Below are 24,332 nucleotides of genomic sequence, written 5' to 3'. Positions count from 1 at the left end.
CACCATCTCCACTAGGGCCTATGGAGAAAAGCCTACTCATGTGCGGGGCAGCTTGAAGGTAGATGAGATTGTTGCCTGGTGTAAACCATGACTCCTCGTATTAGTCACCCCTTGATGGGAGGTACACTATATTGTAAAAAATATTGGGAGGCCTGCCATTACACGCACATGAACTTTAATGGCATCCCAGTCTTAGTCTGTATTGTTCAATATTGAGTTGGCCCACCCTATGCAGCTATAACAGCTTCAACTCTTCTGGGAAGGTTGTCCACAAGGTTTAGGAGTGTGTCTATGGGAATGTTTGACCATTCTTCCAGAAGCGCATTTCTGAAGTCAGGCACTATTGTGGACGAGAAGGCCTGGCTCGCAGTATCTGCTCTAATTCATCCCAAGGGTGTTCTATCGGGTTGAGGTCAGGACTCTTTGCAGGTCAGTTCCTTCATCCCAAACTCGCTCATTCATGTCTTTATGAACATTGCCATGGTCAAAATCATTTGGTGGAGGGGGCATTATGGTGTTGGGTTGTTTTTCATGATTGGGACCTCTTAAGGCATCAGCATACCGAGACATTTTGGACAATTTCATGTTCCCAACTTTGTGGGGATGGCCCCTTCCTGTTCCAACATGACTGCGCACCAGTGCACAAAGCAAGGTCCATAAAGAGATGGATGAGCGAGTTTGGGGTGGAGGAACTTGACTGGCCTGCATAGAGTCCTGATCTCCACCCAACAGAGCACAACAGAACAGGAATAAATTAAAGTGGAGAATGCGAGCCAAGCCTTCTCGTCCAACAACAGTGCCTGACCTCATAAATGCACTTCTGGAAGATTGGTCAAACATTCCCATAGACACACTTCTAAACCCTGTGGACAGCCTTCCCAAAAGAGTTGAAGCTGTGATAGAGGCAACGGGTGGGCCAACTCAATATTGCACCCTAAAGACTGAGATGCTATTAAAGTTCATGTGCGTGTAAAGGCAGGTCTCCCAATACTTTTGACAATATAGTGTATGTTAAAGGGGTATGTTAAAGGGGTATACATAGCTTGGTGGGAACCAGTAGAGGCTGTTATGGCTAAGTTATGTGAAAGTATTGTTATCCTTTAACAGCTTAAAACAGTTGGAGAAGTCAGTTTATATACACAGGAACTCCTGCTTAGTCAAATGATTATGACGAATAAAAATTCAGTGATTCCACACAAGCTGCGTCTACAAGAAAAATAGCCAGAATGTTCACAACTGTTCTGGCTATAATGGAACCTAGACATGGATCAGGCTACTAGACATGTCACTGCCAGCAGATTCTATATCTAAGGCATTATATTTGCACAGTTCAACGTCCACTGCACCAGGGCATTCTACTAGATTGACTCTATATAGAACTTTTATCAAAAACCCGCAAACCCGCTTGATGATTGATAAAAAGCCTCATTGCTTTCTAAACAGCACCAGACATTAGGGTGGAAACAGCCTATACACATATACAGTGCTCATATTGAAGTACTCCAGGGGGTGTAGATGAAGGTCTGACAGAAGTATCTGCTTAATGTGGGCCTTCAGATTTAGTTATTTATTTTTATATTATGATTATTATTATTATAGTGTTTTGTTTTTTTGCTTTTTGTTTTTAGAAAGTTGGCTTATGTGCCCATTCTCACTTTCCAATAATGTCCTTCTTCCCAAACTACAAATCACCATTTTCATATATGGTTTCTGTAAGGGGAATTAATGTGGAAGATATGTGTCACACTCATGTTTTTAGGTGCTGAATGACAGTTGAGCCATTTTCATCTCTGGAAAACCATCACTGGCACATACCTCCTCGACCCCATTGCATGTATGACTATAGTACAGGTGCTTTGCAATTGAGCATGTAAAAATGGGTTGTGGACACACATTTCTGAAGAAGCAGTCAATATGGGGGCATGATTTTTATTAAATTATGCCATGACACTTCAGTTAAAGCTAAATATACACCCCCTTGAATATCATCATATTAAAAAGACCATTCTATCCCTTGATGAATTGCTCTCTGGAATATGCCATCTTAAAAGACCTGCCCTGCATCTCTGGGAACAGCTCAAGTCTAGGGAGCCAGGGAATCTAGTCCAGTATATGGCCCTATTTAAATAACATGGTACTCTTGGAACACCTGAAAGGTAATGTCCTTTATTCAAGCTCTGCCCTTTCTGTCAAGTAATTATTTTGGTAAAATGCAGCATGTGAGGTCACCATGCAGTCTAAAGTTTCAGCTGGAAAGATCACCAAACAAGAGAAAAAAGATGCTTTTCTAGAATGCATTAAGCCACATGTGTCAAACACAAGGCCCGTGGGTTGAATGCAGCCCTCACACCTAGTTTTGCAGCAGAAACTCCATTTCACCGCCTCCAGCTCTCACCCTCCACTCCTGCTCCCCGCTGTCACTTGTAAAGACAGAGGCCTTCTGTGTTTACAAGGGATAGCTTTTCTCTTAGTGGCTCCCGGATCTAACAGATTCCTGCACACACTCACAGTGATATATCTCTAGAATCTGGGAGAGAGAGAAAACAATCTCCCTGCAAGTTGAGGCAGAGCCATCTACACAGGGAGGTACTAGAGCTGAGCCAGGTAGGAGAGAGAGATGCTACGAGGCTTTGTGGGGGGGGGGGGTATTTTGGGTTGCACACATTTAGTGCACCCCTAAACCCTGGACTCTGTACACAGAACACCCCTGAACCCTGCACTCTCTACATATCACACCCCTAAACCCTGCACTCTGTGCAAAGGGCACCCCTGGAACGGCACTCTGTAGGTAACGCACTCCTGAACCCTGCACTCTGTACATAATGCACTCCTAAACCCTGCACTCTATACGTAGCGCACCCTAGGCACAACTGGCCCTTCAAGGACAACCATACTGCTGATGTGGCCCGCAATCAAATTGAGTTTGACCCCCCTGCAATAAGCCTTTTGACCTCACTCAACATCCCCTGCACCCCATTCCCTCTACAGTTTTGATGCTAAACTTGGAAATCAATGAAAAGAATTAGATAATGGGAAATTGTATATTTTGAGGCTTGGTGCCACCCTGTTTAATGCTTCTATTCTAGGACTAGCCTACAAGTGTCTTTATGGAAAATACAGTCCATTTCCAACATCCTTGTCCTAAACAAGGCACCAATGAAATTATCACCAACAATCTTAATATCAGAACCACGACCCACGTAAAGGTTGACAACACAACTTATAGAACTAGGAAATGTTGCTTCCGTTTTAAAGCAATTATGTCAAGGTACTGTTGAAGATGTTGAATACAACAAGGGCAAGGATGGCTTACAACAGGGGAGTGTCTAGCAGTTCAGTAGGATTCCCTAGCTCCTAGCACTTGAGCTTTCCCAGAGAAGACAGAGTGATGTTTTAAAGATGGCAATATAACCCAAAGAAGCATTTAATGTAAAGGTATAAAGGGTCCTTTAATTATGACCACCCTGTATATGTAGTCAGTGTCGGACTGGGGTATACACTGCCCACCAAGGACCAACCTTAAAATAAAAATAATATATTTTTGCAATATAGATATTTGAAACCATAAATACACACTAATCTAAATTATGACTGCATATATTCATCACCCTCTTGTTTGAAAAGCAATAAAATATACTTTTAAAAAATATTTTCCTTCTGTCAAATGCATTGTAGGGGCCCATATATATAGCCAAGGTCCACTAAAGGATCTTCTGGTAGGTTTTTTGGCCAGTCCGACACTGTATATAGTATTAAATAGCAAACTACCATATCATCTTACTATAAAATAAACTATTCCGTAATTCTATATATATATATATATAAAAAGCCACTAGTTTATGTGGTTGTGGCCTTTGGTACATGAGAGATGTCACAGTTCTCTCAGTGCCACAATTTGTATCTTACTGCATGCCTTCTGAAAAAATGCCTTTTTGAAGTTCAATGTCCTCTACCTATGCTTTAATGAACCCATTACTGCTGATAACCAGTTTTATCTTTCATCCAAAAAAGCTGTATCATAAGATGGCTCCCGATACAAAAGATAACATAAACTACAAAACTAGGAGCCAAAAGTCAGAGAAGCATGTTAATTCTGAAAACAAATCTCACATGAGGTCATCCAAAAGGTTTGGACTGGCAACCCAATCAAGAGTCCTGGGTTCTGAAGCTGCCATGATCATGCACATGAATTGCTTGCCAGTCCTTCTATCAATGGGGTAGATGGTCGTGGGTGTAAATCTTTTATTGTTCTCCACAAACTCACACAGCTGCTGGTAGATCTTAGGATACTCGTGGCGTAGGAAGACCCCCCTGATCCTTAGTTCCCTCTGGATATGTATAAAGCAAACTTCCCTGGCTTTCCTACCCTCCTCCCCATCTTTATCCAAATCAGCGGTTCCAGGAGGTGGTGTAAGTATAAGGGTCTCCATGTCCTTTTCCTTTTTTGTGATCTTCCTCTCTGGACTAGAAGAGGCTAAGGCTATTTTGGCATACTTGCGGATGGTGGGTACATGGTGGGCTCTGGACGACAGCCGGTCCTGGCCACTTTGTCCCACAGCCACAGTTACATTCAACAGGAAACATTCCTCAGGGTCATACTGATTGCCAGCTATTTGCAATTCCTTGGCATGTTCTCCGAGGTTATCTGAGTAGCTCTCAAGTTCCCTCAGAGACAGATAGGTGGGAGACATGAGCAGGCCCTCCAGTCCTAACTGAAGAAAATTATCTGCAGATCCTGGATTGGGGAAGCCAAGAAAAAGCACCCCCCTTCCTCTGGACAGATAGCCCACCTTGGCAATTCGAGAGAAGGCTTTGTGGACCTCAGTGTTCTCTCTGCAAAATTTGAGCACATGTCGACAAACACTTCCCATACGCCCATAGATGCAACTTTCTTTATGTATATCCCAGTCCTCTCGCCGGCAGTTACGGGAACAGTAGTAGGTGTAGCAGCTATGGCAAGACTTAAAGTAGAGGCAAGCATTAAACATAGTTTCAGTGCGTCTGCACTTGGCATTAGAACAGGTTAATAGGTCATCTTCGTCGGCACTGAGATCTGGTGAACAGTCTTCTAAGGGCTTATGAGGACTTGACACTGGCACCTCAGGAAAAGCACCCCTTCGCTGACCTCTGTGGGACTCAGGGAAGGTGGGAGTTGGCTGTTCTTTAAGGGGGTGGTTTTGAAGAAGATGAGACATCTGCCCATAGGACTCTGGTTTTCTAGGTATCCCTATCATGTCTTCCTTAATAAGCTTCCTCAGCTGATCAGCCAATGCGTCTGCTTCACTAGGACGACGGCTTGATGGTGGTTTATAATCTATCACTAGATCAGCAATTAGTTCATCAAGTTGCTCCAAGCTGCGGTGACGGGAAGACCTGCTTGTCATCTTCTCTTTGGTAGGGTAGGGGACATGTGTTGGATAGGTGGGTGGAGAGACTCCTGAATCTATCACATCCCAGCTAGCGGAGCGCCGCTCATTTCTTCCCACTCCGTTAGCTCTCAAGTCATTGTCTGTAATGGTAATCTCTGGGGTAACAAACCAAGATCGGCCCATGGTGTACCTCCCAGTGCCGCCATCTGTATGAACTTTCTCCAAAATAGAGTTCTCTGAGAGTGAGAGGGCAGCATAGCGCTTGGGAGAGCAGGAAAGATTAACAACCACAGGCTGGCGTCTATCATCTGGCGATAAGGCACATCGTTCACGGCACAACAGGTTTTCATAGCTGCGACCTCGTGAAAGTGGGTCTTCTTTGCGCCCACCAGTGTTTAAAATGTTGTCCCAAGACCTGGAATAGTTTCTGGAATCAGTCCCAAGTCTTTGCTGGTTCATGCTGTAAGAAGCATGCCAAGATGATAACATTGCTTCTCTACTTGCTGTTTGTGTGGGAAATTGTGGCATTTGAATGGTTTGGTAAGATATCGGACTCTGATCAGGAAAATACCATTCACTGAATTGAAGAGGCTGCTGAGTAGTTCTGGGATATGGATATGTCCTAGATAGCGCTTCCCTTTCAGAATATTTTGCAATGTCCTCAGAGTAATAAAGTTTTGATGATGTACTCTGGAGTGGATAAGACCGCGTGTCTTCATTATAAAGACTTTTGGCTTGGGCAGTACGAGGAGGGTAAAAACGGGGATCATCACTATAAAACGTCCTTACTGAAGCTTCCTGGATAGGATACGATCTAGGGTCTTCTATATAATAGGCTCTGGGTTGCACAAGGGGATTTTCTTCATAATATGGGTGTGCGGGAACCCCAGGCTCAGGATAAGGACGAGGATAATATCCCCTTGGTTTAACAGGGATTTGGCTAAAGTTGCCATCTTCCTCAGTGTAAAAGTAAGCAGTAGGGATGGTGGGGCTGACATATTGTCCACAGTCCCGGGTACTGTACTGTGAAAAATCCCTTGGTGAAGCAACACTTTGGTATGGGATTCCTCGCACATCAGTTCCATACATTTCCTGCCCTGGAGTGCAAGCATAGTGGGTCATTCTTGGATCAACACTGTAGGAATCACTAGGTGTGGGTGTGCGAGACACTGACATCAGTCTTGCATTTGGCACTGCTAAGCTCCTAGGGGTGCCTGGCTGCCTTGAAAAATGCTGCGCCTCCCCCCAAGCCTGGTTGGGCCTGGAAGCATGAGCGGCATGCTGAATAACTGCATCATCAGGCTTTATGTCAACCCGGCAACGCACATGGGGGCTTGAGATTGGCTTCCCACCTTGGGGTTCTTCCATGCAGTTATTGCTGATGCACAAAGGAGAGATGCGGCTTGCACTGTTGCGCTGGGGTTGTAATTTTATGGGATGGACCTCATTCATTAATACCTTGGTAGGAGCATATGTGACTTCTCGTTTTGGAGAGGCTACAGATTTCTGGGGCTCTCTGGAAGCCCTCATAGCCTCCCTGCCTCTCCTGGCAGTGGGTGGTGGGGACTGTGATGAAGACATTTGTATGGGAACTGAGGTGAAGGCAGTTTTGACTCTTGGTGCACTCTTTGATCTTGGACGTCTCCTTGGTTCTTTTGCAACTTCCTTTGAGGTGTCCACCCCCTGTGAAGTGTATTGTGGGTCAGCCCTGGAAGTGGACTTCCTCACTACAGGCTGATTTGATGGTTCTGGTGTGTCAGCGCGCCTGCGAACTCCTCGTTGGTAGGCATCCATGGCTGGAGCGTTGGTCAACTGGTCATCTAGAGATTCAAGAAAGTCGAAGCTGCGGCAGTGCCTTTTGTTGAATGGTGGCTGGCTGAGGTCCTTGTGGTTGGACATGAAGCTGTCACATTGTGCAGGTGAACCACAGATTTGAGAATCAGTGCTCAAGGTCACCTTAACGTCTTGGTAAACTGTAGACACAAGTATGTCAGGTGGGTCTGTTCGTGTCATTTTAATGTAACACAGTCGTGGCGAAGTTTGTGTTCACCTCATCTCAATGCTGATCTGCAGAAAACAAAGAAGAATCAGTTTATTTGTGTGAAAAAAATGACCTCCTAAAGAGACCAGAAGCACAATGATTCTTAGGCAACAACAATGCTGAAAGTTCAGCATCTAGTGGGGCCTGCAAGTACTTGTGTGCTAGTCTTCAAATCAATCAGTACATCCCTGTGTATCCCTGTATCCTAAGCCAAGGCTGTGCATTGCAATTTGACTTTTGCTTAAATTAAGATTAAGCTCTACACTTTCCTGACACTAAGGCAGAGAATAAAGGACCAAATTCAAATCTTCATGTACAGTCTAAGCCTAGGACTCCAGAAGACTTCACAGGGTGACAAAGAACGATCGAATGACTAACATGGGTACTTGCAGGCACCACATAGCATCTGCATTTTACCACTGTTTTTTGTTTCCTTATAAATGTTTTAAGCCAGCTAAGGTACACTTTTAAAGTATAACTAAAGGCAAAACAGTTTTTTTAAAATATTGGATAGAATGCACAGAGATTAGAACCCCCTGTCAGTTTTTTTGCTGTCTGTGCCCCCGTTAAGGAGATTCACCATCTCTAGTCCATGAATCCATTATCATTAAAAGTAGAAGTAAAAGAAAATCCAAAATGTTGGGTTGTCTCCAGAAAGGTAATAGAGGGGAAATCTTCCAATGGGGGGGCACTAAGTCTGGTGACCTGGGAGTCCCCAAGGAAGTGCCTTAAGGAAGTTCCTATTTGGCTATGGGACAGGAAGCGCAGGGAAGGGAATTCTCTCCAATAGAGAAAATGAAAAAAAAAGTCTATAGTTCTACTTTAAACTTTGATGATCGTTAAAATGATGATGGGTTGGGAAACACTCAAACATCAAACTCACTTATTTCATTTTTAAGTGACTCTAGTTTAGTTGAGAAAACATTGAAAGACCCTTTAAAGAGGACGTAAACCCTAATGGGTTTTTCTTCCTTTCTTCATCTCCATAAAGTAAAGGCATAATGTGCTAGTATGCATTGCTAGCACACACACACTCCTGAAGCAACGGCACAGCATTCCTTCAGAGAGCATGCGCAGATGACTTCATTGGTGCAGTAAACTGTGAATATCTCCTAAACGGCGCATGTTTAGGAGATATTTACAGTACCTATAGGTAAGCCTAATTCTAGGCTTACCTATAGGTACAAATGTTACAGAGAGGTTTACAACCTCTTTAACTATATACTGTGCATTGCAATTGTAGAAAACGTCACTTTCAGTTCTTACCTGCCTATGTTCTGTGAATTCTGATGTACAGGTTAAAGAGGAACTGCCCCCTATCTCCTTATACCCCCTGAGTGATTGTGAAACTGCACGACAGCAATGCTTACTGCACCCACCACTCCAGGGCCAAAATACTGAGACACTGAATGTTACCATGCAGCCCCATGTGGTTTAACAGCCTCCCTTATTTACGCACACTGATGGGCCAGCCGTGTGGAGGAAGGGCGCCTGACTGCATATGTACATTGCTCACTGGTCATGACAGTCCCCCGCGAGGGTGGAGGCTGAGTTCCCCATGAATGCTGGGACACTCGACTCTAGCCTGGCCTCCCTCACAGGATGGAGACGGAGCAGTTATAGTTACTTTGGCCGACATCTCTGTTGGAAAGAGTGTCCTGCCCTACACGAGGCCCTGTAGCATTTGATTGCATATTGCAGCTAAACATGTCAATGTCTGTGTTGAAACTTTAACTTTATTTTTCCCACTTTTCACAGGAGCATACTTTTTTTAACCCTCCTTGCCGGCGGGGGAAAACAACTAATTAGCAAGCTCACCTTGCTTTGTGAGCATAGTCCTATAGTGTCACATAATACAGTGAAGTTTCGCCCAACGTTTTACTATGCACCACTCGGGTTGGAACGAATGGCATAATACTTCGCTCTCTTATCATGATACCTCTACGGGTACTCTCTTGCTGCAATGTTATTCCTTCCCGAGTTGGAAAATGTTTGTGCCCTGTTGGCAGTTAGGGTTTAATGCCCGCACTAGTTGGGGCCAGTGCAGGACGGGGAGGGGGGATATACGGTTTTCACGGGTTAAAAAAGTTCTTTTTGAGTTTGTATACGATTGTTTCTATGGTACTACATGTGTCTGGTGGTGCGGGTGGGGCCCTCTCCCATTTGGGGGGGGGGGGGTCCTGGCTGCTCCGGCCTGGCGGGTTGGTCTGTCTCCTGGAGTCTCGTCATTGATTAGTATGCACCCATGGCCACACTGAAATTTCTCACTTGGAATGTGAGGGGAATGAGAGACCCCCATTAAGCGGTCAGCCGTTTTTGGGCAGCTTAAAAAAATGAAGGCAGATGTAGTGGCCTTAGTGGAAACACATGCTGAAGGTCCCATGCTTGGAGCGCTCCGGCGCCCTTGGATTGGTTGGGCGTATCACTCTGTACATACTACCCACTACAGAGGAGTCTCCTTACTGATTGCTAAACACACGCACTTGGAGCTCCAGGACTCGGTTATTGACCCGCTGGGTAGATTTGTATTTATAACAGCAAAGCTGCATGGGGATATGTTTCTTATAATGGCTTTTTATGTACCCCCACCATTCCAGTTTGGTATATTGACAGAGGGTTTTAATTATATGGCTCTCCATCCCGCTGCTTCGGTGGTATGGATGGGGGACTTTAATAATGTGCTGGACAAATCTCTAGATAGGATGGCGGACCCCACCCAGGCCGCGCCGTGCCCCCCACTGACCAGGTTTGCCCAACTTCTCCATGATTTCCACCTGGTGGACTTGTGGAGAACCAGACACCCAACACAGCGGGCATTTACATGCTTCTCAGCCACTCACCATTCTATGTCCCGAATAGACCTTATACTCTTCTCCAAATCACTCCTACCTAGGCTCACAGACGTGGGCCTACTTCCCAGATCGCTCTCTGACCACTGTCCATACTGGGCAACGCTCTCCTTATGACACGCTCACCCCTTCATGATGTGGCGCCTCAATCCCTTCTGGTTGACTCTCCTCCCCGAGGATAGCGACCTGGAATCGGGCTGGGGGGCATTTTTTGAGACCAATGAGGGGTCGGCACGACCACATATAGTCTGGGAAGCGTTTAAACTGCATGCTAGAATGACCTTACAGACTCAAATCAACAAGGTAAAGCGGTCTTCTGTAGAAAATATAGCTGAGGCAACACACACTTTAAAGATAGCGGAACAGGACTTTATAAATGACCCCTCGGCGGAAAAGGCAGGCAGCCTTAGACTTTGCTCCAGAACGCTAGACCAATTGCTTTATGAAAAATCCAAACAGAAGCTGTTCTTTCTCAGGCAGAGGTCATTTGAACATGGTGAACGAGCGGGGAAACTGTTGGCTTATCTAGTTCATAGTGAGGAGAGACCCCCTGTGGTGATCTCCCTCCGCTCGTCACAGGGTGTGCTCGAGACTGATCCCACGCGGGTCACGCACATGTTTCGTGACTTCGTCACCTCTCTCTACACCTCTAATGCCTCGAATGACCCCTCCCGGTTGGAATCTTTTTTGATGAGGCTGCATTTTCCCCAACTGACTGAGGAACAGACTTTGGGACTGGAAGCACCTCTGACATGTGATGAAATAGTATCTGCCATTGCTGCGTTTCCGTCGTCCAAAGCCCCAGGCTCAGATGGCTTACCGATAGAATTCTACTCTACCTACGTAGAGCTGTTGGCCCCTAAGCTCTGGGCAATATATAACTCTATATTTGAAACTTCCAAACTTCCAGCAACCATGAAAGAGGCCACTATAGTGCTTATTCCCAAACCTGGGAAGGACCCGCACCTCCTGGAATCTTACCGCCCCATCTCTTTGCTGCAGGCGGATGCCAAGATACTCGCTAAGGTTCTTGCCATCCGCCTTAACAAGGTGATCCTCTCGTTGATCCATGGGGATCAAGCAGGATTCATGCCGGGCAGAAACACGTTGTTTAACCTCCGGGGACTATTTATTAACCTCCAGACCCTCCACGATGACGTTGACACTAGGATAATAGTCGCCTTGGACACCGCCAAAGCGTTTGATTCTGTTGAGTGGCAGTACTTATGGACCTGCTTGGCCCAGTTTGGTATGGGGCCCAAATTTATTAAGTGGATTCAGTTGCTCTATCAGAATCCGGTGGCCAAGGTTTTGGTGAATGGCTGGCCCTCAGAGCAGTTCCCCCTCTCTAGAGGCACTAGACAGGGGTGCCCTTTATCGCCTTTGCTATACGCACTGGCGGCGGAGCCGTTGGCCATGGCGATCCTTGCGCATACGGGAATAGTGGGTTTGTGTAGGGATGGGATCACGGAGAAGATCAGCACCTATGCTGATGATACTCTACTTTATCTAAATGACTCGGATCAATCACTCCTCCTTGCTTTAGCACTGATAGAAGAGTTTGGCACGTTTTCTGGTCTAAAAATCAACTGGGACAAGTCCGAAATTCTTCCTCTGGACAGTTTTCCACCTCCCAGAGACAGGGCCCTGCTTCCTCTACAGAGGGCGGATATCATTAAATATCTTGGAATCAGGACGACTAGCATCCCGTCAGATTATATTAAATTTAACATAACTCCTTTAATTGACATGATTAAACAGAAGACGCAGCTACGTCTCCCACTGGGGGTAATGGGTCGTATAAATCTGATTAAGATGGTCCTCCTTCCAAAAATGTTATATTTATATTTATGTATATGCTCTGGCACTCCCCTGTCTACCTGGTCCTTAAACATTCTAAGGTGATGGAAGCTCTTTTGAAACCCTTTGTATGGGGTAATAATAGGCACAAACTCCCATGGCAAAAACTAAAGCAGCCCACAGACCTAGCAATGCCAGACTTTAATCTGTATTATTTAGCATCTCAGCTATCGCAAATGTTTCATATAGACAAAACAGACAAAGACAGGTTTCTACATTTCCTATGCCCGGCATGGACCAAACTAACTCTAGACCCGATGGTGGCGATTGTCGGGGGAACGGAGAGGGAGAGGAGGAAGGTGGTCCCTACATCTCTTCTATACCAGTATAGGAAGGTGTGGCACATTGCCTCTGTGAAACTGTGCCTGCCCCCCCTGCATGAATATACCCCTATATGGAATAATGGGATTATACTAGAGTTTAATCGGATCGTGGATAGCGGAGTGTGGAGCGGGAGGGGCATTTTTTATTTGTCTCACATGCTTTCTGGTGGCAAACCTAAATCCTTTCATGACCTGCAGACTGAATATGGGCTCCAGAATCACTTCTACTATCGATACTTACAGCTTTGTCATGCATACCGTGCCCAATTTCCCCTAGATGATCTATCTGTACCCCCAAACCCATTGATGGCAGTGATAAAAAACCCAGATCCCAAAAAACTAATCTAACAGTTTTATGCTATGTTGTCACTTCCTTCCATGACCGTAGCTGCCTACACACTTAAAAATAGATGGGAGAGGGAGTTGGGGCCTATTACAGATGACGAATGTGATGCATTGGACTTCTGTAAACTAGTTTCGCCCAAACTCTCTGACCGGCTGACCCAAGTTTTTATAACGCACAGAGCATATCTCACACCGCTTATGATTTCCAGATACAAACACACCTATTCCAGTACCTGCCCCATGTGTGCACAAGTACCCGGTACCTTTTTTCATCTCCTGTGGGAATGCCCTAAAATTCAAACGTATTGGTCGCAGGTGGTGAGGTTCCTACATGACACGATGGGCTCCCCCGTTACACTTCAGCCAAAGCCGTGGCTTCTGGGCATCTTCCCAGATCCTGACTCAAATAAATACACCAAAACATTCTTACATGAAACCCTATTTTCTGCATGGAAAATGATTGCCAGAGTCTGGATGAGATCTGATCCTCCAACGGTCTGCCAATGGCTCGGGGAAATGAATGGTGTCTTGCCGTTTAAGAAACTTATATACACTCATAGGGGATGCTCCTCCAAATATGAGAAGGTCTGGGACAGGTGGCTCAAAAACTCTGCAACATGCATGTAATAGTCTGATTGTAGATGAGTATTGTTCTATACTTTTGTTAAGTATATGGAGATGAGCCGGGAATGGGCGGGATGGGGTGAGGGGGGGTGGGTGGATCTATGGAGATGTTTGTATGGCTCCGATAATAATTCAAACACTATGTACTGATGTGATTATCTATGTGAGGCATGTATTTACATTATGTACGAGAAGTGAAATTGAGATTGCCATAAGTTTCTATGTGGACACCCTTTATCTTTCTGTATGTACCATACACTTTTTTTCAATAAAAAGAACTCATGTTAAAAAAAAAAGAGGAACTGCAGTCTGCTCACATAATTTGTAATAAAACATCTTTGCCATTTTGAAGCTTCCCTCCAACCACTTTGCATATTATTTTATATATACTGTGATTCTGTACTTGCCAAATATGCTGCAGAAATCTCCCTCCACTGACTCTGGCTGCATCCATTTTAACTTTGGGCAGCTGAAGCTGCTGCCTGTTCACTTCCTGGATTTACACAGAGGCACACCTCCAGCTCTGCAGCTCTCATTGGCCCTCTTATGACTCCTCCCCCCTCCCTTTCTGGCAAACTCTCATAAGAGAGAGCTGTATATGAGGTCATAAGCCTAGGCTTCTTTCTAGACAAGAAACAGGAAGTGGGCTGTATAAGGTATTTACTGGCAAAAAAAAAAAATGTTTTACTATCCAAAGTTAAAACAACAAGGCCAAAAGATTTAATAGATGGAAAGATGAAAAAATGACTGAAGTTCTGCTTTAACCATACCTTTTCTAAAACTGACTGCTCAGTAGGGGGCTTAAAATCATAAGTCTCACAGTTTCCCTAAGTAATGGAGCCACCCCAGCAACCCTTCATATATGCATGAATTAAGCCTAAGTTCACACTAGTGGAGCCAATTTTCAATGCAATGTTGACTGCAGCTTCAATGCGAATCAGTGCAATTTGGATATGTTTGTAATGAAGGTTTTAACTACTGCAACTCATCCCTGCTGTCAGCCAATGAGGAGTCATCCCTGCCGTCAGTGGGAAATTTCCTGCTGACAGCAGAATGTAAACAAAAGAGCTGGTATTGAAAAATAAAAAGAAGCAGCGTGGGGGTTCCCCTCAATCCATACCAGGCCCTTCGGGCCTGGTATGGATTTGAAGGTGAATCCCACTCAAAAAAAATGCCCCCCTCAAAATCCATACCAGACCCTCTTCTGTGCATTCAGCAGGCCAGAAAAGGGGGGTAATGAGCAAGTGCCCCCCCTTCCTAAACCATACTAGGCCACATGCCCTTAACATAGGGAGGGACCCTCCCCCCTGCAGAGCACTTGTCCCCATATTGACGAGGACAAGGTCCTCCTCCCCACAACCTTGGCCCATTGGTGCTGGGGGTAGCTTATCGGAATCTGGAAGACCCCAGTGTGAATAAGTATGGGGTACATAGTACTCATTTACCCCTAAAAAATTCAAAAGTAAATAAAAACACTAAACAGTTTTTGACAAAGCCTTTGTTAGAAAAACAAAAATAAACATGTCTTGCAAAGTAAACCACGATGAACGCCAGCCACCGACCCGCATAAAAAAAAATAATCTGCCGCCTAATGTACATGACCGCTCCCGTCTCTTGCCACTTACCGAATGACAGCGCCGATTCCCTGTCACCCAATAACATCATCGGGTTGACACCCACCCACAAGATGGCACTCGGAGACCATGCCCCGTGAGGTCATAGGGGTGGGGTCTCATGGGCTGCATCTGTCATTATAGGACCGGGATGGCCAACCTTTTGAAGAGCAAGGACCACTTAAGTGACTTGGTAACCAGGCGCGGGCCACAATGAGCGGAGTGGGCGGATGACAGGTCCATGTACACTCCGCATATGCAGAGCGGACACAGCCCACTCTACTCTATGGTCCCTCCGATCTGCCCAGATGGAAGGGGACAGATCCCCTTCTGTTTTTTTTTCTTTTAGCGGATCGGATTGAAGGTAGGCACAAGTCTGTTTACATTTTCCACTCCATAGAGGTGAATGGAGGGTCTGATTGGGTCGGACCAATCGTGTGAAAGGGGCCTAAAGCTGCTTTCACACTGATGTGCTGTGGTCTACCCAGAGCAATGCACCTCTTGCTTTTCTTGGGGTTAGCTGCACTTTGCCATAGAATTCTATTATATCCTGCAGGTGTTTTGCACTTTCTGAAAGCGCACCAAACCCGTAGGTAATAACAGAGGTCTATGGCTCAGTGCAGTTTAAAAAGCAGCCCGGTAACCACTGCAGATTATAGTATTAAACATACCTTTAATAACAGTCTTCAATTTGGGTATTGCCAGCTGTTGCTGTTCCAGGCAGAGTGCATTTGGTATCATTCTGCCTGTGACAGGATGTAGCGCTATACAGGAAGCATCGTCTTATGTGGCTCTGCTACGCAACCGCTTGCTTCCTCTACCGCCAGCTTCATTCACAACACTGATGGTCTGGGATGCCGGGTCGGGAACCTGCGATCTGGGCTTGCCAACAAGCCATCCCAGAGCAGGAGGTTGCGGCCACATTAGAGGGCTCCGCGGGCCACATGTGGCTCCCGGGCCACTGGTTGGGCACCCCTGTTATAGGACAAGGTGCTCTGGCAGGGGGACTTATGACTCATGAACAACCACAAATTATATTGTAAAACAAATAAAAAAAGCATGCAAATTCGATTTTGATGCATGTCTATTGATGTCTATGGGTCACAAAATCGCACTGCATAGCACTAAACTTGCACAGGACCCTTTGCAAAATTGGATTACAGTCGCACTGCATGCATGTGAGCAGGCTCCATAGAAACTGATGTTATTTCACTTGTATTTCAATTCAATGTGATCCAACTCGCATTAGAAATAGCATCAGTGTGAACCAGGTCAAAAAGTATCTCACTAAATGCATATTGCAAGGAATCTTTGTCATCTGACCACCAGATTTTTTTTAGGGGATAAAAAAAGCTTCTTGGAAAAGCACTAAGCCAATCACACGAGCAGAGGAATGGGAAATGCCTGAAAACCTGTACACATAGCATGTCGCTGAGTGGAAAATACAGTTACAAAAAAAAGTATGTGAACCCTTTTGGAATGATATGGATTTCTGCACAAATTGGTCATGAAATGTGATCTGATCTTCATCTAAGGCATAACAATAGACAGACAATCACAGTCTGCTTAAACTAATAACACACAAAGAATTAAATGTTACCATGTTTTTATTGAACACACCATGTAAACATTCACAATGCAGGTGGAAAAAGTATGTGCAACACCTTAGACACTGGCGAAAAAACGGAGGTGTTCCCAGTAGTGGGAGGGGTTATATAGGGAGTGAACTTTTTAATTAAGGGCGTGCCAGTGTCCATCACCTAAAGGTGGCCTATAACCCACATAGTAACTACTATGACTCTGTGTCCCCTGATGTATGAAAAGAAAGTATGTGAACCCCTAAACTAATGAGATCTCCAAGAGCTAATTGGAGTGAGGTGTCAGCCAACTGGAGTCCAAGCAATGAGATTGAAGGTGTTGGTTACAGCTGCCCTGCCCTATAAAAAACACACACCAGTTCTGGGTTTGCTTTTCACAAGAAGCATTGCCTGATGTGAATGATGCCTCGCACAAAAGAGCTCTCAGAAGACCTACGATTAATTGAATTGTTAAGGAAAAGGGGAAAAACACTGCGCTACTATAATACAACAAGCAGCTAACACTCAAACAAAGTTACAATAAATATGAAACAAAAAATGTAGCGCTAAGGAAACAAGTGTACAAAAAATCTAAAGGTGATTTGTACGGACAAGTGTGAGCAACCTGTGTTGAACCACAGAGGAGTCTCACACTAATCTGTGTAAACAACAATATATGTACTGTGCAATCCCCAGTAGAGTGCACATACAGCTTATATGTGAAAAAATGTGATATCAGTCACGTAGCAAGAAATTCAAACAATTAATGGTGTATCGATCTATGCAAGAGTCCTCATATACTATTTAGGCAAAGTCAACCAATTCTCTCTTGGGGACCCAGGATTAAGGTTACAGGAAAACCACCGACAGAGATCAGCTTGTCTGTAGTAATGTCTGGAGGCACAGCAATCAATAGAGATAAGTTGAATACCCTTACCGGAAGTGTTGGAAGTGTTGGACCCACCTGTCGTACGACAGTGGGTCAGAAGTGCATGTAATCCCAAAGGGATTGTGTTCCAGCTCTTAATGGAAATCGATCTCGACCAACCGTCCTCCCATACACGTCCTCTGTCTCAGACGAAGGTAAGTGGTCTAGATAATCACCAGCCAAAGGTTTCCATAGCCCAAAGAAGCAACGTTTCCAAAGCGGGGAGTAACACAGCTTTGATTTTGAATGAGAGCTCCAAAGAATATCACATAAACCGAAAAAAGAAAAAGAAAGGGGGCTCCAGATAGTGTAGGTCAAAAATAAACCAGTTGGTTTTATAAAAATCTACGCATTTAACAAAAATATAAAAGTGATCACTGAAAGTAAAATCGATAAAAAAAAGCAATGTGGGGTGCAAGTAATGCTTCCCGACGCGTTTCGACACAAGCGGTCATCAACAGGGGCAAGTTTTTTCTTTTTTCGGTTTATCTGATATTCTTTGGAGCTCTCATTCAAAATCAAAGCTGTTTTACTCCCCGCTTTGGAGATGTTGCTTCTTTGGGCTATGGAAAACTCCGGCCGGTGATTATCTAGACCCCTTACCTTCGTCTGAGACAGAGGATGTGTATGGGAGGACGGTTGGTTGAGATCGATTTCCATTAAGAGCTGGAACACAATCCCTTTGGGATTACATGCACTTCTGACCCACTGTCGTACGACAGGTGGGTCCAACACTTCCGGTAAGGGTATTCAACTTATCTCTATTGATTGCTGTGCCTCCAGACATTACTACAGACAAGCTGATCTCTATCGGTGGTTTTCCTGTAACCTTAATCCTGGGTCCCCAACAGAGAATTGGTTGACTTTGCCTAAATAGTATATGAGGACTCTTGCATAGATCGATACACCATTAATTGTTTGAATTTCTTGCTACGTGACTGATATCACGTTTTTTCACATATAAGCTGTATGTGCACTCTACTGGGGATTGCACAGTACATACATTGTTGTTTACACAGATAAGTGTGAGACTCCTCTGTGGTTCAACACAGGTTGCTCACACTTGTCCGTACAAATCACCTTTAGATTTTTTGTACACTTGTTTCCTTAGCGCTACATTTTTTGTTTCACGATTAAAAATTGTTGACTTGCATAAAGCTGGAAAGGGTTATAAATGTATCTCCAAAAGCCTTGCTGTTCATCAGTCTACGGTAAGACAAATTGTCTATAAATGGAGAGAGTTCAGCACTGCTGCTACTCTCCCTAGGAGTGGGCGTCCTATAAAGATGACTGCAAGAGCACAGCACAGACTGCTCAATGAGGTGAAGAAGAATCCTAGAGTGTCAGCTAAAGACTTACAAAAGTCTCTGGCATATGCTAACATCCCTGTTAGCGAATCTACGATATATAAAATACTAAATAAGAATGGATTTCATTGGAGGATACCACAGAGGAAGCCACTGCTGCCAAAAAAAAACATTGCTGCATGTTTACAGTTTGCACAAGAGCACCTGGATGTTCCACAGCAGTACTGGCAAAATATTGTGTGGACAGATGAAACCAAAGTTGAGTTGTTTCGAAGAAACACATAACACTATGTGTGCAGAAAAAGAGGCACAGTGCACCAACATCAAAACCTCATCTCTATTGTGAAGTATGGTGGTGGGGGCATCATGGTTTGGGGCTGCTTTGCTGCATCAGGGCCTGGACGGATTGCTATCATCGAAGAAAAAATGAATTCCCAAGTTTATCAAGACATTTTGCAGGAGAACTTAAGGCCATCTGTCAACCAGCTGAAGCTCAACAGAAGATGGGTGTTGCAACAGGACAACGACCCAAAGCATAGAAGTAAATCAACAACAGAATGGCTCAAACAGAAGAAAATACGCCTTCTGGAGTGGCCCAGTCAGAGTCCTGACCTCAACCCGATTGAGATGCTGTGGCATGACCTCAAGAAAGCGATGCACATCAGACATCCCAAGAATATTGCTGAACTGAAACAGTCCTGTAAAGAGGAATGGTCAAGAATTAGGCTGCATTCACACCTGAGCGTAGCGTTTTTCAAGCAGAAAATCACACGAATTTACCGCGATTTTACAGCGTTTTTGCTGCGTTTTTTTACTGCGATTTGCTGCGATTTTCTGCAGGGCAAAAGTTCACCAATGTTAAAAGAAGAAAAACGCCCATATCTGCTCAATTCGAGCGACAAAAAGGGTCCAGAACTTTTTTGAGCTTCAGGCTTTCGGCTTCAGGCGACATGGAGTGGAGATGTGAACCATCTTCATTGAGAATAATATATTTTTTCCCCTCTAGCGTTTTGTAGCTTCAGGCTTCAAGCTACAAAATGCTCAGGTGTGAATTGGGTCTTACTCCTGACCATTGTGCATGTCTGATCTGCAACTACAAGAGACGTTTGGTTAAAGTTTTTGCTGCCAAAGGAGGTTCAACTAGTTATTAACCCTTTCATGACTAAGCCTATTTTTGGAATTTGGTGTTTACAAGTTAAAATCCATATTTTTTGCTAGAAAATTACTTGGAACCCCCAAACATTATATATATTTTTTTAGCAGAGACTCTAGAGAATAAAACGGCGATTGTTGCAATATTTTATGTCACACGGTATTTGCGCAGTGGTGTTTTAAACGCAACTTTTTGGGAAAAGGGACACTTTCATGAATAAAAAAAAAAAAAAACAGTAAAATTAGCCCAATTTTTTTGCGTAATGTGAAAGATAATGTTACGCTGAGTAAATAGATACCAAACATGTCACACTTTATAATTGCGCGCACTTGTAGATTGACGACAAAGTACGGTACCTAAAAATCTCAATAGGCGACGCTTGAAAATTTTTTTACGGTTACCAGGTTAGCGTTACAGAGAAGGTCTAGTCTAGAATTATTGCTCTCGCTCTGACGATCGCGGCGATACCTCACATGTGTGATTTGAACACCGTTTACATACGCGGGCGCGACTTCCGTATGCGTTTTCTTTGCTTCGCGAGCTCGCGGGGACGGCGGGCGCTTTAAAAATTTTTAATTTTTTTTTATTTTTTTTATTTATTTTAAAATAACTAAATTGTTTAAAAAAAAAAAAAAATTGATCACTTTTATTGCTGTCACAAGGAATGTAAACATCCCTTGTGACAGTAATAGGTGGTGACAGGTCCTCTTTATGGAGGGATCGGGGGGCTAAAAGACCCCCCACCCCTCCTTTACACTTCAATGTATTCAGATCGCCGAAAACGGCGATTCTGAATACCGGATATTTTTTTAAAACTGGCGCCATTGGCAGCCGAGTAAACGGGAAGTGACGTCATGACGTCACTTCCGTGTTTACGATGAGGAGACTGGAACGAAGCCGATTACGGCTTCGTTCCAGTTCCTCCGCAGCAGCCGGAGGCATCGGACACGGAATCGGTGCTCCCGATTGAACGGGAGCACCGGTAGCAGCGGCGAGAGGCGGCGGGAGGGGGGGACGTCCCCTCCCGCTCCTCCGGCATAACAGCCGAGCGGCTTTTAGCCGCATCGGTTGTTATACCTGGATAGCCAATCGCCTGCTGAAAAGAACGGTACCGGGATGATGCCTGCAGGTGCGGGCATCATCCCGGTATAACCCCCGGAAGCCGAGTACGCATATCTGCGTACGCTCGGCGGGAAAGGGTTAAATCCAAGGGTTCACATACGTTTTCTATCTGCACTGTGAATGTTTACAAGGTGTGTTCAATAAAAACATGGTAACATTTAATTATTTGTGTGTTATTAGTTTAAGCAGACTGTGATTGTCTATTGTTGTGACTTAGGCCGCGTACACACGGGCGGACTATCCGTCCAACTAAGTCCGTCAGACAATCCGACAGACAGTCCGTCCTACTTTTGAATGAACGGACTTGACCACACACGATGAACAGACAGTCCGCTGAAAGCTTGCGCGATGACGTGTACGGCACGTATGACGGGACTAGAAATTCAACGTCCAATACACTGCAATGCAACCTTCGGCCGTGTAAATCCTTTCTGAGCATGCGCCATACTTAGTCCGTCGAACTAGCCTACTCACGAGCGGACTGTCCGCTGAAACCAAGTTTGGACGGACAATATTACGGAAATTCCGAAAGACTTAGTCCGCCAGACTGTCCGCTGAAAAAGTCCGCTGAAGCCCACACACGAGCGGATTGTCCGCTGAAACACGTTTCAGCGGACCAAGTCCGTCAGACAGTCCGCCCGTGTGTACGCGGCCTTAGATGAAGATCAGATCACATTTTATGACAAATTTGTGCAGAAATCCATATCATTCCAAAAGGGTTCACACTTCACACACTTTTTTTTGCAACTGTACATCTTAAACTTGTCATTTCTTAAATGCCTATCTATATCAAATATTTAAAAAGGTGGAGTATTCCTTCAAAAGGTAACTCCACCTTTGTGGAGGAAAAAAAAATAGCAAACAAAGAAAAAATAATATAGCATGCACAATTGCGACACAAGTCATATTGTAATTGAATGTTATTAAAAAATGAACTTTCCTTTTCAATCTGCAGCCTCTGTAAATTTCTATATATACAATGCAAAATGGCTACACGGAGTTGTTCTGTACACAGAATGTGTACTGACCACTCCCTAGAAACATAATTTTCTGCTTGAATGATTGGCTCACCAATTTTCCCAGAAGTTTGCCTAAGTCAGATTTCAGGCATCCCCTGTAACAAAATGTCATTTTTGGTGAGATATTTCCAATAGGAACACATTTAAAGGGATGCAGGTCCAGCATATTTGCTCATTAGTGCCCTGCAGGTGCCACAGCTGACTGATAATTATGAAACCACTCCCATTAGACCCAGTCAGAACAGAGGCACAGGCAAACACACAGGGATTTCTTCTGAATAACAAAAGGTAGGAATCTGCAACAAAGGTTGTTATAGTCCTTGCAATGTATATAGATCACCCAATGTACAGTTATGCAAAGAAACTCATCTTCTGTACTTTAGTCAGAGTGAAACATGATTGCTGATTGGCTCTTATGGATTACTGCACTTTGCACATTTCTTTATGCCTCATTAATGTCTCCACATGAACCACTCTTGAACAAATTCAAGGCAAGCTCCGGTCTAGAAGTAAACACACAAACATCAGGTTATGTTGGGCTGAACAAACACCAACAGCTTGGTAGTCATGACTCAATGTACCTAAACACCACCGATGATTTACATTAATGGTTACAGATGATCTATTTTCCTGCCTCCTTTAAATAGCTTGCAGGCTTCTAGGCATGACCTAATGGCTCTAGGATTTCATGTAACCTCCTCCACTCCTGCATTATGTGTATTTGCAATTTCTTTCTGTACCAAACCACTCAAATTCTCACTAGTCTCCTGAGCCGTATGCCCAAAAAATAAATCTTAGGTTCCAGCTGCAAATTAAGCTGCTTCGGAAGAGCCAACATCATGTTGCAATGGAAGGGAAAGGGGAGCAATTTTACTGGCAGTGACATTGAACTCATTCAACACTTCTGCTCTACAATTAGCTATGTAGAGAACTAGCCTTGGAAATGCCCATCTTTTTCTGGTGCAGCCCAGTCTGAGATCCATTACTCTTCAGTGGGTTGCCATGGATGAACTGCCTCTATGTGGTGCAGCTGGTAAGCTCAGATTGATTTTGTCCAAAAGATCTAAATGGCAGGATCAAGACTACCCCATATTTGTGGCCACAATACATAAGCTGTAAATCCTGGTACACACAATGAGAATATTGGACGAATGATTGCCTGTTTTTTTTTTTTTTTGCATGCTAGTCTCATACGTAAAATTAAGAGGTTACTCAACGTACAAAAATTCTCGTATGACAGAATACAACTTTACAAGCGTAGTTGTGCTTTTCCGATATTTTGTGGATGAAAAGTGTACTGATTAAATGAAAATCGTACGATCGGGAATCGTATGAAAATTTTTTGTGTTTGTCCCTTTGGATAATATCGGATAAACTGTAGTGATTGTCTCTTAAAAGATGTGTACTAACGTTCAGATTATCATATGATCGCTTCAAAATTTTCATCTAATTTTCTGATTGTGTGTACTAGGCTTAAGGGTCAACCACTTTAACGCTCAAGTAGAATCTAGTTGTCCTACACATGCAAACAAAATCAAAATGCTAAGAGTATTATGTGGCCACTCTTCCCTCCCCACCAGGGCTGGACTGGGACAAAAATTTGGCCCTGGACTTCATCCAGACCGGCCCACTTTAATTTTGCAAACACGCAAAAAACAGTATATAAACTGTATGCAATTGCGCAAAAAAGCCCCTAGAGAGCCCCCCTTACATCAGGGTCCCCAGAGAGCCCCTCCTTACATTTGGGTCCCCAGAGAGTCCCCCACTTACATCGGGGTCCCCAGAGAGCCTCCCCTTACATCAGGGTCCCCATATAGCCTTCCCCTTACATCAGGGTCCCCAGAGAGCCCCTCTTACATCAGAGTCCCCAGACATCATCCGCCTTACATCAGGGTCCCTAGACAGCCAACCCCTTACATCCGGGTCCCCACAGAGCCCCCCCTTACATCCGGGGTCCACAGAGAGCTTCTCTCTTATATCAGGTTCCCCAGAGAGCCCCTGGCTTACATCAGGGTCCCCAGAGAGCCCCTCCTTACATCAGGGTCACCAGAAAGAGGGCAAGTAGTGGGCCGAGACCCTGTGGTTGGGGACTCCTGGACTGACTTGGGGCTATGGGCCCCAGATTCGGGGCTATAGCCCCAAAAGTCCCCCCCCAGCAATGCCACTGGCTGTCACTGAAACCGGCCCACTGAGCCATCGGCC

At 44.6% G+C, this 24,332-nt stretch overlaps 1 protein-coding gene across 1 annotated transcript; it reads right to left on the bottom strand.

Annotated features, from left to right (window-relative positions):
• Window positions 1–917: 917 nt before the first annotated feature.
• AJM1 (apical junction component 1 homolog) lies at window positions 918–7,433 on the bottom strand. Its single transcript, XM_077477023.1, has one exon. The coding sequence runs from the start codon at window positions 7,380–7,382 to the stop codon at window positions 4,107–4,109; it is 3,276 nt and encodes a 1,091-aa protein (XP_077333149.1). The 5' UTR covers window positions 7,383–7,433; the 3' UTR covers window positions 918–4,106.
• Between the last annotated feature and the right edge of the window lie 16,899 nt (window positions 7,434–24,332).

This window comes from Lithobates pipiens, unplaced genomic scaffold (assembly GCF_037356315.1).
Source record: "Lithobates pipiens isolate NorthernLeopardFrog02 unplaced genomic scaffold, aLitPip1_a1.2 Scaffold_1, whole genome shotgun sequence".
NCBI classification, from domain to species: domain Eukaryota; kingdom Metazoa; phylum Chordata; class Amphibia; order Anura; family Ranidae; genus Lithobates; species Lithobates pipiens.
The sequence above is the reverse complement of the archived record's forward strand: the minus strand, read 5'-3'. Positions and strand labels throughout refer to the sequence as shown.